Source organism: Haliotis cracherodii, unplaced genomic scaffold (assembly GCF_022045235.1).
Source record: "Haliotis cracherodii isolate W230 unplaced genomic scaffold, xgHalCrac1.p SCAF_11, whole genome shotgun sequence".
NCBI lineage: Eukaryota > Metazoa > Mollusca > Gastropoda > Lepetellida > Haliotidae > Haliotis > Haliotis cracherodii.
Window position 1 is genome coordinate 19,046,265 of NW_027266266.1, and position 18,237 is coordinate 19,064,501.

At 40.6% G+C, this 18,237-nt stretch overlaps 1 protein-coding gene across 1 annotated transcript; it reads right to left on the reverse strand.

Moving 5' to 3' along the window:
• Window positions 1-14,451: 14,451 nt before the first annotated feature.
• On the reverse strand, window positions 14,452-17,834 carry LOC139455522 (zinc finger protein 846-like). The gene has a single exon (XM_071237068.1). The coding sequence runs from the start codon at window positions 17,741-17,743 to the stop codon at window positions 16,688-16,690; it is 1,056 nt and encodes a 351-aa protein (XP_071093169.1). The 5' UTR covers window positions 17,744-17,834; the 3' UTR covers window positions 14,452-16,687.
• Window positions 17,835-18,237: the final 403 nt, after the last annotated feature.

Consider the following 18,237-nt stretch of genomic DNA (forward strand, 5'->3'; position numbering starts at 1 on the left):
GTCTCACGAACAACATTCTTCAGTCGCGCGTTTGATTGGATATTAGTTCGATGCCATCTTCCGGTTGCAATTTTGGGGTTAAAACAATGAACGATTAGCTGATATTTAGATATTTTGAATTTTTATATATATTTTAGAGAACACCAGAAAAGCGGCGTATTTGCGTTACATTAGCAAAATAATTCTGAGTTGCTTGCCGAAAAATACGCATGAAAATAAATACGTATAAACCATATAGTGTAATAACTCTTCATAATTTATAACACTGTTTCCTTTTCAACTTGCATTACCTGTATTTCTTTACAGATCTTTATTTACTGCAATGCAGGCATCACGTGTGCATTACTGTAGTGAACAATGCATACAAATGGCGCTAACTATTGCTTTTTGCTAATTAGTGGGGCGGTGGGGTAGTCTTGTGGTTAAAGCGTTCGCTCGTCACTCAGAAGACACGGTTCGATTCACGACATGGGTACAATGTGTGAAGCCCATTTCGTTGTCCCCCGCCGTGATACTGTGGGAATTTAGCTCAAAGTGGCGTAAAACCATACTCACTCACTCAGGCTAATTAGACATGTATATGACACTTTATGTGACATTTTAGAGCCTGGGACAGCCCGCGAACTGATACAAATTAGAAGTCACTGGAACAACATTTTAAGCAGAAACACATATAGTACATCGACTTATTGTCATTTGATAGCCAAAACATGAAAATGCCCCAGACAAGCAATACCTGTAACAATCTCCATGGGGAAAGTTTGTGTTGAGAGACAATAAATATTTTTAACCCTGTCAATGGTTGATGTAAATGGCACATGCACTAAGGTGTCAATTCATATACTGTGTCCTCAAAATAACAGCATTGCAATCCTGCCAGCATAAGTGAAATGAACCCAGCATGTTACTGACATCCTATGATCTGACTAGGGGGAATTACTTACTCTAGTCTTAAAAGTAGAAACAATTTATGGATTACAATTTCTTTCATATACTGAAATATCAAAGTTTTTGTATAGATCCTTATACGATTGTCAAGCCAGACTCCATAAATTGTACCCATGTCATCCCTTAACTTCTAAGAAATGCCTTTAGACTGTATGTCGTTTACAATGTAAGTAAAGACAACAAAACTGACAAGAAATATCTCTGACTTATCAGGGAAGGTAAGTTCATAACATACATTATATATCTTATACAAATTATCTTCAAGTTACAGTTAACGATAAATCAACAACGATAAACATGAAACATTTGTCTTATTCAGCTTAATCTACGAACACTACAGTTGCTGAGTAACTGTTGAACATCTGTTGAAAATGTCAATAATTTCATTCCTGTTCCCTGAATTCCTGTTAACATTAGGCAGGGGAAGGGGCATCAAGTCCTTATTGGCAAAAACGGCGTGCTTGGTTGCTCTCTTCCTGTAGTCTGCTCTCATTGTAGATTTATGAAGGGAATAGCAGCGGTAGAAACTAACAGTTTCAGTCCACTAGTCCTTATAATGATAACATATAGCAAAACCCTTAAAAATGGCGAATTTCTACTAGTCCTTATGATACCTTTACTATTGGGCAGTTTGGCCAGGACTACAGGACTAGTGCCAATTTCTAACCCTGAATAGGACCAGTAGGCTGCTGCAAGTCCCCTGTGTGGAACTGATGGGTTGTTTGAGTAGGCCTAGTGCACTTTCTACAGTTGATACCTGATTCTATGACACAACATTGTCAATGTTGGAGAGATTAATCTTTTATGCATAACCTATTTTGCTTGTAACGACGTTTCAAGGCTACGTCTTTCCCCTTCATCGGGTGTGGCTACCTTTCTCCGTTCATCAAGTATTATTCAGTTGGATCACAGGACCATGTAACAATCGTCTATGATTTTTTTTGCGACTTTTTAAATATTTTTATTGTTCCATGGTCCTGTGGTTGGATGGAGGGGCAAGAATTAGTCCCTGAAACGTCGTTACAAACAATAAAGAAGTTACGCAGTTAGAAATTGCCCCTAGTCTTATAGTCCTTGCCAAACTGCCCAATAGTTAAGATATCATTAGGACTAGTAGAAATTTGAATCTCTAAAAGCGTTTTGCTATTTGTTATCATCATAAGGACTGGTGGGCTAAACCTGTTAGTTTCTACCACTGATGTTTCATATCTTCACGTTCTTGTAACTACTAAATGCCCATCAAAGACTTGGTTGTCAATGTTCAAACAAGAGTGAGTCCACCAAGACCTGAATGTGTTGCCCATGTACGGCAGGCCTTCGCCCGAGTACTAAAATATGGTTCAAATCTCATCCGAGACGCCATTTTGAAGTTATCGTCCTCGGGACGAACAGAGACACATTCGTCTTGGTTCATAGGCTCACCGCCCTCATCATTATCCTGGAGGTCCTTGTCATCTCCATCATATTTCACGTGTTTTCCGTTCAACCGTTGCATCCTTTTATATTTTTTCTATGTCTTTTTGTTTCCACAACAGCCAGCGTAGTTGCCATCTTTTATTTTACTTCCCGCCCAAACAAGCTCCTTCACAGCGCGTGACACCTTTTTACACTCTCGGTATCAGAGCTCCATGAACTGACTGTCGCTGTGAGGAGCCTAAAGTCCAAAGGGAGATAATTCCCAGCGGGTACATATATTTACGCCCCTTACATCACCCTTTCCGGAACCTGATCTTCGGCTTGTCCGAGCATAACACGTGTTGGTGACGATGTCCTTGACATACATCCAAGCAAGCTCGTTCTCAGCGTGTAACACCTTCGTTACACTCTCGGTAACATCGCGATAGTAAATACAGACAGCTCCGCGAACTGGCTTATCGCTGCGAGGAGCTTTTGGCGTAACGTGACTCTATATAATTTATATTATGTCCATGAGTAGATTATAGTTAACGTTGATGCAGAGCATCAAAGTTTCCAGCCACATGTGATGCCTCAGAAATGCATTATTGTGATGTTACAGATGTAAGGAATTATAATATAACGCATGGCAAATTAAACGGGAGAAAATGTAGCTTGAAGTTACTACGACGGAGCTTCTGCATGCAGCTGCTTATGTATATTTGCCACAAATTAGACAAGGCTGGTATATCCAGGAAATACGATTTGAAGTTAAAGTACTGTAGTAATATGGTAGAATAAAATGGAATAGGAAGTTTTTACGTGCGTCATTAATTTATTTAAAATGTTGAATCTGCGTACTGCAGAGTCGCTTATCCTCCGCGTACCGAAGGGTGTTGGAAGTCACTAATGGGATGTGGCATGATATGGTTTGAATTCCAGATGGGCCTCCATCGAAAAAAAGTACTTAATGTGGGTATTTTGAGTCATAAAGAATGATGCATGTTCTAGAGGTCAGTGGGGGCGGTCGGGTAGCCTAGTGGTTAAAGCGTTCACCCGTCACGCCGAAGACCCGGGTTCGAATCCCGACATGGGTACAATGTGTGAAGCCCATTTCTGGTGTCCCCCGCCGTCATATTGCTGGAATATTGCTAAAAGCGCGTAAAACCATACTCACTCACTCACTAAAGGTCAGTGCAAACACACAAGCGTAGATTGAACTGTAAACGTGGTTGTAAAAGAAATGCAGTTAATGGTCTAAGGGAGATAACCATGTAATGCCTGATTTCCGAACGGGCTGTGCTCACATCATACAGTCAACGGGAGGTATTCGAGTTTATTCGAGGTATTCGAGTTTATACAAGATTTAACTCCCTTGCTCTAACGGCGTGAACTCCTAACAGTGGGTCGCTTAAAACTTCACACACGGCATGTCATGCTCCTCACAGCGATATTACGTTCCCGGAGCTCTCTATACTATCGCTGCCACCAGTCAAAACTCCCCACTGTGAATAGGTGGCCACAACCATGCTTGGAGTTGAACTCGCAACCGAATGACCGTTATGTTTACAAACATGTGACAACTGTCGTGACGCCGAATACACTTATCGCTGCTACATAAATTTCTTCTATTGTCAATTTGAATTTCTGTTTCATTAAAACTATCGTGTTATTGATATAGTAAGAATGTAAGGGAGAAGTTGGTTGATTTTCCGTTAGTCTGCAATCTCGAACCAATCTGATTATCAAAACAACAAAGTAAATTCATCCTGGAAAACATGGTCAGTCGTAAACCTTTTCAAATTGAAATATGATGGCATTCCCAAAGACATAAACAAAAGTATAAACATTACTACATATGGGGTTGGAGGGCAAATTTCAAGATTCTTGAAATGGCCGCGCCCACACTGGTGGCAGCGATGTTACCGAGAGTGTAACGAAGGTGTCACGCGCTGGGAAGGAGCTTGACGGCATGTATCCTAAGGGAGCTAACCGCGTAGAGCACATCAATAGTAATTGCCCTTATAAAAAAAGGAGGCAAGCTCCTTCGCAGCGCGTGACACCTTCGTTACACTCTCGGTAACATAGTATTAGAGAGCTCCGCGAACGGACTATCGCTGTGAAGAGCTTGAAAATGAGGTAAGTCGGTTTAGCAAATGGTAAACATGATTTACGGTTACTTCCCCTTGGCCACCAATGGCACGGCTCCTCAAAGCCAATGAATCGTATCGTTATTGACTAAGCCGAAGTCGTCGGTATGCGGCCCGTGAAACCACAGCAGTGTCCAATCGGCATATATTCTTCCAACTACAACACGAGATGATTTTTTCCGTGACACCGTTGATTGAGTTGTCTCCCTTTGACCCTAAAGCGAACTACACAACGTTGCATTTTAAATAACCGACCGAAAATCTCAAACATGACGATTCAACCGATTCAACGAAGAGTTGTGCATGAGCGACATTTGAAACAATATTGGAAATAACAAACTACAAAACATATATATATATATACAACGCTTGCCCCGAATAAACGCTGGGTCAAAGGAATTGTATGTAAGTGCAAGGAGTAATGTTGAGTTTCGAAACCCGTCTTGAAAAGGTAATCAAAATGAAATTCAAAACGCAAACACATGTTCTTTTTTAGTATATAATATTACATTTATTGTATACATTAATGATAGTTTCAAGTTGAGTCAGGTTTAGTCTTTACCTATTTACATATGATTACATTTTATTGAATAGGTAAACGAATTGTCGTACCTCTGAAGAAGGTGTGGAATGTTCTACGGTATGAAGGGGAGATTTGGAACGTTTCAACGTTTGTGCCTTTGTTTGATTCTAACCCATTCGTGACCAACTCGTGTTATTCCGGGACAAGCCGAATAGCGACTCGTGCTCCTCTCGTGGCCATTTTTGCGACCAGGTTCCGTCTTAGCGCAAACGGGCATACCTAAAACAATTGTCAACTCGTTGCGTAATGGTTCTCATATTATTTCCCCATGTATTATATATATTTCAGATGCAATTTAAAACACATTGGGACGTGCAGAATTATACAGTATGGTTGAACACATTTTACTGTTTCTTGGGTATATTTTTAGATGCAAGACATATGTAAAATCAAAAATTATTTCTGAGGGATTCTTTGACGAAGAATTTGAAATCATACGCGCATTCTGATTGGTTTGTCGTATTTTCGCACACAACATTCATCGATATGGGGGCGAATCTTCTTGCAGGTTACGGAAAGGGGCGAGTGTTGACGAATGATTCTAACCAGGGATTGGTGGGTGACGAGCAAACAAGATAACAACTCGATTACCACAGCGCAAAAGTGGGACAGCCAGACTGAATTGGATGTACACATTACATAGTAATACTATGTAAATAATTTTTTCTCAACACTATGTGAATCTATCCACCATAGAACTGCCACCCCCACAACACGGGGCATATTTCACCGGCAATCTACTTTATATCATGAATAACCTAAGAAGTAGTAGCAGTATCATTCGGGGTACATGACGCATAACATCACATGTACCCAAAGTGATACTGCAACAACGAATTTATCTTACCCATATGTTTTAATATGACATTGTAAAGTAATAATAACGAATTCAAAATTGATTAAAAACAGCCGTTCGATTGAGCTGAGGTTAACTTGTGCTATCTCACGTGACGTACGGATTTTTGCTTCGAAGCGGGTATAGCGTCTTGTTCGTTTTTTTTAGAGATTTATTCTCCCGCCGAGAAATTTATTTCCCACCATGGTGGGATACATGGTATTTTATCAAGATCACGTGAACCAATCAGATCTCATAATTCTGACATGAAGGTATGATAAATATAGTTGCAATAGACCCTGATCTGAAGTGACCAGAAATGTTAGTCAGATAACATTGAATTTGCTGTTTGATTCAGCCTTGAATTGGACATTACCGAGTTGGTTCACCTTACCGAGTTGGTTCACCTTACCTTCTCCTTGTCAGAATTTGTGGTTCATCTTCACAGTCTGACCAATTTACCTGGTCATTAAAGGGGCACTGATCTAACGCAATTCCCCGGGACTGGTTGTTGCCTTTGTTATTGTTTTTCCCCAGTGAGTACCCGGATGTAGAGCAGAAATATAGACTAGTTCGCGACCTCTGCTGCGCCATTCGTAAGCGCATTAGTCACTCTTATGGGTAGTAATAAAGGCGTATGGTCACATTGATCAACAAAATGAAATACAGTTTTCGAGATAATAAGGAAATGTAGGTATCTTTGTGAGTAGCATCGGTAATGGTGACGAAGTTTTGATAAGTCACTTGCTTGGTAATTTTGCGATTTTGGTTTACACTATTTTGACTTGCAACACAAACTATATATTTCACCTGAGCATATGCTTTTTTTATAGTGTGTATATTTTTTTACTGTCAAAATGTGTAACATATTTATTAAACGTCTAAATATTCAGTTATTTTACAAAGTGACTGAAAAACATTTCCATCTGTATTATTATGATAACGAATTCCAAACATTTTGATGTTTAATATCATCACCAAGAGACTGAAAATGTTACGTTGAAAAGTACATTTCTATGTTGTTTGGCTTCTAATCCTACTTAATAATCTGTTGTGATGTTTGTAGGCCCTTTTGATCGTCTTAATCAATCTGGACAGATTTTTTAGTCAAAATGACTGAAATATTTACACATTTTATAAATTGCCTGAGAGAATCACATTTTACAAATTGACGGTAATATATACACGCTTACAAAGGAAAAGACCTGTGACAACAACGTCTATCGCGCATTGAAGAATTTCCCAACCAAGACGTAGAGAAACAAGAACGAATCGGTTCAAATGAAGGGAAAAAATGCAGATATCATAATTACAACCTACCAAATTTATGCGTATAAGTTTTAGGCAGCTTCCTTGTTCGAGGAATGTATCCGTGAATATCCACACAAAGGAACAATATCGCACTCGTCTGCAGCTGTACAAAGAAACTTATTCGATGTCACGTGTCTCAGTAACAATCAAATATTTTAAAAGATATATATCGTTTCGGGATATTATAACCCGTGTTCGTTTCTCAACTGATCGCTTGGATTGTTTCAGGTGTTTTACAAAGGTGTCAAGTCTCAATGGTCGGCTGAGAAAGCCCACGTGACAACTATTTTCATAACGTCCACGGTTCCTAAAAATTCCATTGAGTGATAGATAACAATGATCAATCAATCAACGTATTATGAGTTAACCCTTTGAACAAAGTATGTTGTTTATACATCGGCACTTCGCGCCATGATATGAGTGTATTCCCTTTGTTTTAGTAAACCTAGACATGTAAACACTCACTCTTGACATATCCACTGCGCAAGATAACTGTGATTAATCAATCAACGTATTTTCTGTTAATCCTTTGATGACTAGGAACGATCCGTTGATTTACAAAAATAAGTAAATCAACTGATCATTCATCTCTTGCTGGGCTGCCACGTGCATATTACATAACACACATTTCACCTCACTTCAAACCTGGATTTAGATTGAATAATTACCCCAGACACAATAAATGCCAAATGGGAACCTTTGTCAGGTAATCTAAGTGGTGCTACCACTAATTGTACCTGTAATAAATTCATTAACTGAGCATCAAGTGAATGACGACAAATACACAAGTGTAGGGTTATTATACGAGAAAACGTGGATGACAACAAGGGAGTAGTAATCGTATTATCGACGCAAGCCGAAATTGCTTTCACTGCATAGATACTTTTTTTAGTATTAAACTATAACCATCTGGGGTAGTTCCAAATGACGACATCCGATGAGCTAGCTCCCTTGTTCTTTTTGTCTGTTTGTTTAGGCTGAAGAAATTAATTAACATGCGCCCTTTGTCGAAATCTTTATAGATCACAGTTAACCAATCAGTGTTCAAAAATGCGTAAAACAAATATTGTCTCCAGCCTCCAAGTTTATTTAGCTGTCCTTGCAGACGGTACCCCAGTCTCTGGTCACGCTCAGTTGCTTTGCGTATCATCCGGGTACTCACGGGGAAAAAACAATAACAAAGGCAACACACGGGGAAAAAACAATAACAAAGGCAACAACCAGTCCGTTAGATCAGTGCCCCTTTAAATTAATTGTCTCTATTAATTGATTTTGGTATCAAGTTGAAATTGTTTAGAATCTACAGAATATTTGTTGAATTTACGATTCAGAATCCAGTTCCTGGTCATTTGTATTATTGGAACGTAATGTATGAACAAATCAGTGTCCTAGTATATTATCAAGAAATCAGTACAGCTATTTGACCTATAACCTGCCTGATATTGATTTGGCAGTTGGATCTAATGTTAACTGCCTTGAGAAGTGGAATATTCATGTACTAAAATTCGTTAAAAACACTTCCAAATTTGATGTATCAGTGACAAAAGATCTGTGCATTAAATTCCAGAATTTGTTCTTGTACTTGCCTTGCCTTTGCATGTGTTTGTGATGGGTGCCAAAGGTGGGTCAGGATATGCTCACTTTTTCTTGAACACCCGGTACCATCACTATTTGTTGGCGATTCTTAAACACATGTTCACGATACTCAAACACCTGGTATCATCACGAACACCCAGTATCATCATGAACACCAGTTATGACACCTTTTATTACAAACACCTGATACCATGAACACATGGTATCATCACGTCAACCTAGTATCAATTGGAATATGATGTATCGGTTTTGTCGCTTTTATTGACATTAATTGAAGTTATCACCTGGAAACCAACCATCACCAATTTGCAAGACATAGTTATGTGACATCAGACCTTGCTATAGAAGACTTTGCAGACTATTAAGAGGGCTATCTAGAGATAACCTTGGCCAAATTTCCATCAATATCTAATTCTTTTGCATATATTCCTGGGAACACTCAGATACCTTGCATAGTTAAAATGGATACTCCACTCTGACATTATACTGACTCGGAGCTGACCAGTCTGCTTTATCACCTAAACTACCACACTGTCTTTTGGTATGACATGGCCAGTGATCGAACCACCAGCCTTACGCTTTACAGGCAGACGCTCTATCCACTACACCAGGTAGCCATTCCATTAAACAGATTGGTTGTGGTGAAATGGGGAATAACGTCATATTCAAACTTATTTCACTCATGTAGCGACCTACATGCATGTGTGCTAACATGGGTACCCTACCCACACACTTATGCTACTCAGAACCAGTGTTTGTTTTATCCCCATAATGCTGAGCGCCAGACAGGGAAACAACAAGTACCATCTTTTAACATATTTGGTATAATGTGGCTAGGAATTATTTCCAGGAAGACACTCTATCTACAACACAATCGAGACTGGCTTTGACTGAGTGAGTGAGTTGGGTGTAACGCCGCTTTTAACAGTATTCCAGTTATATTGCAGCATGTCAGCTTATGTGGGAGGAAAGCCCGAAGTGATGCAGGTCTCAGACGTTTACCACTTAGGTGAAACCCAAGAGCATAGATACGGTGCTGACAAACCTAGAAACATAATCAGTGCGAACCGGGATTTGAACCCACAATCATAGGTTTCTGGCGTGCCCAAGGGACGCAACTCTGCACAGCGAATTGCGACGCCTTAGACTTGGCCACCCGTGCCCCCGACTGTCTTTGAATTTAGAAACAAAACGAAGCGACCATTAGTAATTTATGGGTAGGGGTGATTGAGGTGTTGCCCATGTTTTCTGCAGCAAAATAAGAAAAGCAAACGCTGGTATACTCACAGTTCTCAGGTATTTTGTTAAAATTATTTGAAGAAAGCGCCATAAATACTGGAGATACTTTGGGAAACAAATTGTTTCTATTGATTTTGTGCAAAATAGGTTGATCTCCCAAGTAAAAGCAACAAAAATTAAAACCCTTTCCACAATGATCAGAAATCAGTGCTAAAAGAGAGTGAGTGAGTATGGTTTTACGCCGCTTTTAGCAATATTCCAGCAATATCACGGCAGGGGACACCAGAAATGGGCTTCACACATTGTACCCATGTCGGGAATCGAACCCGGGTCTTCGGTGTGACGAGCGAACGCTTTAACCACTAGGCTACCCGATCGCCCCTTGTGCTAAAGGCAGAATCCATTGTGCAATCAGGACTACAACATAATCATAAATAACTATCAAATAGTGATGGTATGAGGTATGCAAGAAAAGGTGAGTGTATCCTGTCCCACCCTCACAAGCACATGTAAACGCAAGACTGGTGTTCACCTGAACAAACAAAGGAATATATGCTACATAAAGCATTCCCATGCGTTATTCTGATCCCGCACCAATCAGTCCCAATCAGTCCGTCTTATGTCCTTAATGGCCGACCCATGAATATCCGGGGTAGAATACGTCTTCGGCAACCCATGCTTGCTGTAAAAGGCGACTCTGCTTGTTGTAAGAGGCAACTAACGGGATCTGGTGGTCAGGCTCACTGACTTGGTTGATGCATGTCATCGATCCCAATTGCGTGGATCGATGCTCATGATATTAATCACTGGATTGTGTGGCCCAGACTCGATTATTGACAGACTGCCGTCATATAGCTGGAATATTGCTGAGTGCGGCCTTAAACAACAAACCAACCTTTATGCCCAGTGCCAGGTTGGGTAAGAACAAGTACAATTGCTTAACGTCTTGGTGTGACATGGACTGGGGATCGAACCACCAACCTTCCCCAGGCAGACACTCTGTCCACTACACCACAGAGGAGGTAAGAAACAAGGCACAACTCAGAAAAATATGGAATTGTCTTTATCATTGTTAACAGAGTACAACACTGACAATTGACGACTCATCTAATACACACATATTATTTCTATTCTATAACGTCCCTGCATACTATCTTAAAATTTGATTCAAATGTTTAATGTTATATCATGATGCCTGACACAGCAAAACTTAATATCACCTTGATGTACTCTTTCCCTTGACATCTAAAACCTTCATATGGCTTATAAACGGAAGCCCAGGTGTTGGTCGTACCAGTCATGGGAACACTGGCTTATGGCATCTAAGGGACAGGTCATTTATGGGTGGGTCAGAGTTTTTTGATGCACAAATGTACTAAAACAATGAGGGGGCATGGGTGGCCTAGTTGTCTAAGGCGCCACGATTGGCTGTGGAGAGTTGCATCCTTTGGGCATGCCAGAAACCTATGATTGTGGGTTCGAATTATGTTCGCCCCGATTATGTTTCTAGGTTTGTCAGCACCATACCTGTGCTCGTGGGTTTCACCGAAGTGGTAAACGTCTGAGACCTGCATCACTTCGGGCTCTTCTCCCACATTAAGCTGACATGCCGCGATATAACTGGAATACCGTTAAAAGCGGTCTTAAACCCAACTCACTCACTAAAATAATGACTTTCCCCAAATGCTTGTCATATTTTTGGATGACCCTCCCATGTCTTAATCCAAAAAATTCATGTCCCTCCCTGAAAAGACAAAATGAAAAAAGCATTAGATATTTTATCATAAAATGTGAATTCTTTCACGACCCTCCCTAAATATGTGTAATATTTCATATTGCCCCCTAGAGACTGTCATACTTTTGGGGGACCCTCATTATGATTTCCTCTGACCCCCCCTAAAATAAAATAAATGACCGGTCCCTGTCGGCCTATGCTCGCCTCCTACTATGTGTTTTGTTTACTTCTGTGACTTGGGTGTTGTGCACTAGGGCTGGGACGGGTCCAAATTTACTACCCGGGTACCCACCACCCTATTACCCGACCCTACCCGGGTACCCGCTGTAGATATCTAGAGATAGGTACAAACTGTCCGATTTAGAAAAGTTTTACCGTAGCCCTGGCAAAATGTATTTAGATGCACGTGTAAGACGATCCGCTCATGCATACACTGAAGTTTAATGCATGAAGTTTTATCTTTATTCAAACATATAAAAGTCACAAGAAATGTGATATTAGTGACTTATAGTGTAACCATAGAGTTTTAGATAATTTTTTACATCAAACAATATATATCACGTGACTAACTACGGGTCCGGGTAGTCCTGTACGTACCCGGGTCCTACTCAGGACCCACCCGACCAAGGTACCTGAGTTACCCATCCCAGCCCTATTGTGCACACATCCCTTTTCAATATCATAGATCTGCCTCTGCAATATCTTGTTTAGCAGAAGTGTGGTAGCTCCTTGTCCCATGGTAAGATGATCTTTTCACTTGCCATGTTCATGCTGAGTTCCCTTCACAAGTTAGAGTGAGCTTGTATAGTGGAAGAAAGCACAAATTAAGAATGACATGTTGTGCTGACAAATCATAGGTATTTATGAGATTCAAAACCCATGATCAGCATACCCTTGCTTGACCAAGGGACACAACTCTCCAAAGCGAATTGATGTGCCTCAGACTACTGGGCCAGTATTCTCTCCACTGTCAAGAATAACCATCTCTGAAGACTTCAAATTTGCATTTCATTATGGTTTGAATACTGCTTGTGCCAATATTCAAGCAACTTCTCATCCAGGGTAACTAATACCCATAGTAGTCTAGTGGGACATCAATCAGTTCTTCCAGGAGTGAGTGAGTGAGTTGTGTTTAACGCCGCTTTTAACAGTATTCCAGTCATATCACGGCGTGTCAGCTTAATGTGGGAGGAAAGCCCCAAGTGATGCAGGTCTTAAATGTTTAGCACTTCGGTGAAACTTATGAGCACGGGTATGGTGCTGACAAACCTAGAAACATAATCGAGGCGAACCGGGATTCCAACCCACAATCATAGGTTTCTGGCGTGCCCAAAGGGACGCAACTCTGCACAGCAAATTGCGGTGCCATAGATGACTGGGCCACCCGTGCCCCCAGTTCTTCCAGGAGACAAACGAACGATCTCAACAATGGTCCAACCAACCCTCATAATCAGACCATTCATGTAATAACATTATACTAAAAATAAATAGAGCCACAGGGATCTGGATCATTATCATGATTATCAATTAGGATTAATCAGAGATACAGAAGTAAGCAAGGAAACATGTACATTTCATCACTGACAAAGTCATGCTAAGCCTCTCTAGACATAACAAAAGTGACAAATTGAGAATGTGAGCCCACCTTACAATTTAGCTTATAATTTGGTATGTCAGCCTTTAATATTAACACAGACAAATCATCAACACTACACAATGACATGACTCCATATGATCCTTCAGGTAAGGTGAGCTACAAGAAAATGTAAACAAATCAACCAGACAAAATGCCGTTACACATTAGCAATCTGTCATCAGTTACGTTATGTTACTCGTTTCCTTAGGCCTTATATTAATTAGCTTGTTTACAAAGCTGACGTAAAAATTTGAAATTATAAATGGCAAAATGAAAAAAAAAGAAAAACAATCTTAAATTTGTGTAGGCCAACTGTGAAGTCTTGTCTTAGGAACATGTAAACTTATCATTTATAGTTGTCTGAGAGGACAAAAACAGAACTATTCTCAAACTGATGCAGCGATAGAAACTAACACCTTGAGTCCACTAGTCCTTATAATGATAACAATTAGCAAAACCCTTAAAATGGCAAATTTGTACTCGTCCTTATGATACCTTTACTATTGGGAAGTTAGGTAAGGATGATAGGATTAGTACCAATTTCTATCACTGATTTCTATCGCTACCATGCCGAAACCAGTGTCAAACCATCAAGTTAAACCTCCCCAATACTTGTTCATTCATTAATAGTTAGTTAATTTGGAAGTTGAAATTTTTTTTATATTTCTTATTTGAACTATTTAAAACTAAATAAAAAAGAAACTGGATCTTATGGAAGGACACAAGATCATCTAAGAGAGAAGTGTGATGTACCAATGCATTAAAAAACTACTCTGCTGTGAATGCCTACTGATGTTTTGATTCATATTTCAATTCCGTATGGATTTAACAAAAGTAATATTTACAAAGTTGATCAATACTACAGCCTGCTATCTACTTTGGCTATCTTCACGTTACTGCCTATCATGAAACACAATGCTAAATCTTTCTGAGTACCGTAATCAACGTAATAAGCGCCCAGGGCGCTCTCAAAATAAGAAATAGGGGGCTCTTTTTAGAATATCATTTTGGTGGGAAAAAAAAACAGAGTTGAAAGATAAATTTTGTGGTTTATGCTGTCAGTCTGAAATGTTTATGTACGACAGATATATTTTTCAAAATTAAATGCCCATAATTAGGGGGGCATATAACACATAAGTGCGTATTATACGCGAATAAATAAGTCTTGTGTACATTCATCAATCGGAAGGGGTGCTAATTGGGATTGTTCACTAGCCAATATCTTAGCAAATGTCGCCATGGGCGCTTATTACAGCGGGGCGCTTATTACGTTGAATACGGTAATACAATTAGACCTAGCTGTTATCATGGTTATCATGTTACACAATTACCAATTTCATGTTTTTAAACATAAACTGATCACGAGAAACATCCTCCTGTCACAGAATTTTATACAAAAAAGAATCCTGGAACAAAAATTAAGTTTAGCAGTACATATCTTACAAGGAAAGCTGATCATATCATCAAGTTGCACTTGAACTAATCGTAAAAGAGGTAGTGCACCAGGAAATATCATTCCTAAATTGTCTTTTAAAAATGAATGTCTAGTAGACGGAAGATCGAGGAGTGTACATGAACGTACAACTTGGTCAGCTCAACAATGCAGTTTAGCGGACGCAGATTACATAGAGCTAAACGGGTCAGGTTACCCCAAGCTCTATCTTTAGCCTATGGATCCCCTTTCCGATCAAGCACCCCTTCACGATCCTTAGGGCTGATTCTTAGGAATGGTCTATACTTTATGATCAAGCACCCCTTCACGATCCTTAGGGCTGATTCTTAGGATTGGTCTATACTTTATGATCAAGCACCCCTTCACGATCCTTAGGGCTGATTCTTAGGGGTGGGCTATACTTTATGACCAAGCACCCCTTCACGATCCTTAGGGCTGATTCTTAGGGGTGGGCTATACTTTATGATCAAGCACCCCTTCACAATCCTTAGGGCTGATTCTTAGGATTGGTCTATACTTTATGATCAAGCACCCCTTCACAATCCTTAGGGCTGATTCTTAGGATTGGTCTATACTTTATGATCAAGCACCCCTTCACGATCCTTAGGGCTGATTCTCCGGGGTTGGCTATATTTTATGATCAACACCCCTTTACAATCCTTAGGGCTGATTCTTAGGGGTGGGCTATACTTTATGATCAAGCACCCCTTCAGGATCCTTAGGGCTGATTCTCAGGGGTGGGCCATACTTTATGATCAAGCACCCCTTTACAATCCTTAGGGCTGATTCTTAGGGGTGGGCTATACTTTATGATCAAGCACCCCTTCACGATCCTTAGGGCTGATTCTTAGGATTGGGCTATACTTTATGATCAAGCACCCCTTCACGATCCTTAGGGCTGATTCTTAGGGTAGGGCTATACTTTCCGGTGAAGCACCCCTTTACAATCCTTAGGGTGAGGCACCCCTTTACAATCCTTAGGGTGAGGCACCCCTTTACAATCCTTAGGGTGAGGCACCCCTTTACAATCCTTAGGGTGAGGCACCCCATTACAAACCTTATAGTTAGTTGTGAGGTATGGTTTGGGTTAGCAATCTCCTTCAATGAATTAATCCGATGTAATTTGAGGAGACTGTTCAAGTTTTGTGCATTAAGGTATAAGGTGCTGATGACTTGGTGAAAAAGCACTAAATATTTGTGAGAGCGCCCGTGGTCCTGTGGTTGGTTTATTAGACTAACTCATTAGCCTAGCTTATCTTCAGGCTGTCAATGTGAATTCAACCCAAAACACACCACTAATTGAAATCCGAAAATGTGCGCCCCGTAAAGTGCACTTGTCTACATTCCGCTATTGGCAAGTGCAGTTCTCGAGTTCACTATTTGTTAAAAAAATTACAAAAACACATTTTCAATTAACTATTTGCTTGATCTGTGTGACACTCTGTCCTTTGTCCAGCAGAAGAGTCTTTGGGTAATAACTAAAAGAGAGAACAGATATCAGTACAGCCCGACTAACCGACTTGCATGCACAAGATGCACATCAAGATTCTTCAACAAATGAATGGGTGAGTATGGTTTTATGTCGCTTTTGGCAATATTCCAGCAATATCATGGTGAGGGACACCAGAAATGGGCTTCACACATTGTACCCATGAAGGGAATCGAACCCAGGTCTTCAGCGTGACAAGCAAATGCTATAAAAACTACGCTATCCCACTGCCCCTTCTGTAACAAGTAACAATAATACTTTTTACCAGTATATATCTACTGTGACATGTCATCTGTGTTAACAGTTTACAGAATTCTTCAAATAATTTTCCACACGATGCATTCATTTCCACCTCCATTGTGTGTTTTCTTGTGATCCTGCAATTCGCCTGGTGTTCCATAGGCCTTGTCACACTGATTACATTTGTGGGCTTTGTCTGCGCTGTGACACCTCATGTGTCTATCCAGGTCAGCTGACCGTGAAAATGCTTTCTCACATTCGCTACACGGATAAGGCTTCACTCCACTGTGACACCTCATGTGTCTCCTCCGATTGCCTGATGTCGTGAAAGCCTTGCCACACTCGCTGCAGGGGTAGGGTTTAATTCCAGTGTGACTCCTCATGTGTGTCTTCAAGGTATCGGATGTTGCAAAGGATTTCTCACATTGTCCACACTGGTAAGGTTTTTGTTTTGTGTGACACATCATGTGAGTTCGCAGACTACCTGCTTTTGTAAATGAATTCCCACACACCCCACACTCAAAAGGTTTGACGCCGCTGTGACTCTTCATGTGCAGCTGAATGCCGACCAGGTGCGCGAACGCCTTCCCACACTCACAACAAAAATAAGGCTTGACAACGCTGTGAAGCCTCAAGTGGATCTGCAGACTGAAAGCGCTTGTAAATGCTTTCCCACATTCTTTACAGAGATGAGATTTGATTCCGGTGTGACTCCCCATGTGCCTGTCCAGGTCAGTGGTCCGTGCAAATGCTTTCCCACACTCTGTACACTGATGAGATTTGGCTTTGCTGTGACCATGGTAAGACTGCATATGTGTCCGCAGGCCCCCTGGCTGGGTAAACGATTCACCACAGTCACTACACTGATAGGGAGTCATTTCGCTTAATTGGGTACATATTCCCTCGCATCCAGCATCTAAGTCTGCTTCATTGTCACACTCGTCCTGTTCCTGTAGATCGTCGGTTTGTGTACAAGCTCCCTCACATTCTGTATCTATGTCCGTTGTTGTATCACTTTCACACTCCATCTGCTTCTGAGGATCAGTTGTTTGGGTACGTGCTTCCTCACATATACTTTTCCCATCTGTGTCTGTGACATGGGTACTGGTTTGGGCTTCACTTGGCGCAGCCATGACAGAGTTTGAAGCTGATGCACGCAGAGCTGTCACCTTTCACACAAGCGATGTCTTCAGGTTTAGTATTTGAGCTCCACACCTACAAGTGTTGTATATCTGGAAAGGATATCAGAATGAGGCAAGGTGAAATTGGGTTTGACAACTCATTCAACATTTTAGCACTTATACAGGGATGTGCATGCACGTGTGCGAGTGATTCAAAATCAACGTTGTTTCAGCATTATTTCAGCCATATACACTGGTATTGTGATGTGTCACGCACGTGTGAGGTATTGTGAAATGGGGTTAACGTTGCATTCAAGATTATTGCACTAATATAGTGAGGTGCATGCATGTGTGTGTGGCTGCTTGTAGTAGTTGAACTAGTCTAGATTAATGCCGATTTTATGGTGCTAAAGTAAGAAGAGTTCTATGGATGAACAACTTCTTTATTACATCGTCCATAGAACTCGTCTTACTTCATCACACCAACTTCTAAATGCCACTCAAAG

Excerpts from the sequence above, each read along its gene's own strand:
- LOC139455522 (XM_071237068.1), bottom strand. The coding sequence starts at position 17,743 with ATGGCTGCGCCAAGTGAAGCCCAAACCAGTACCCATGTCACAGACACA.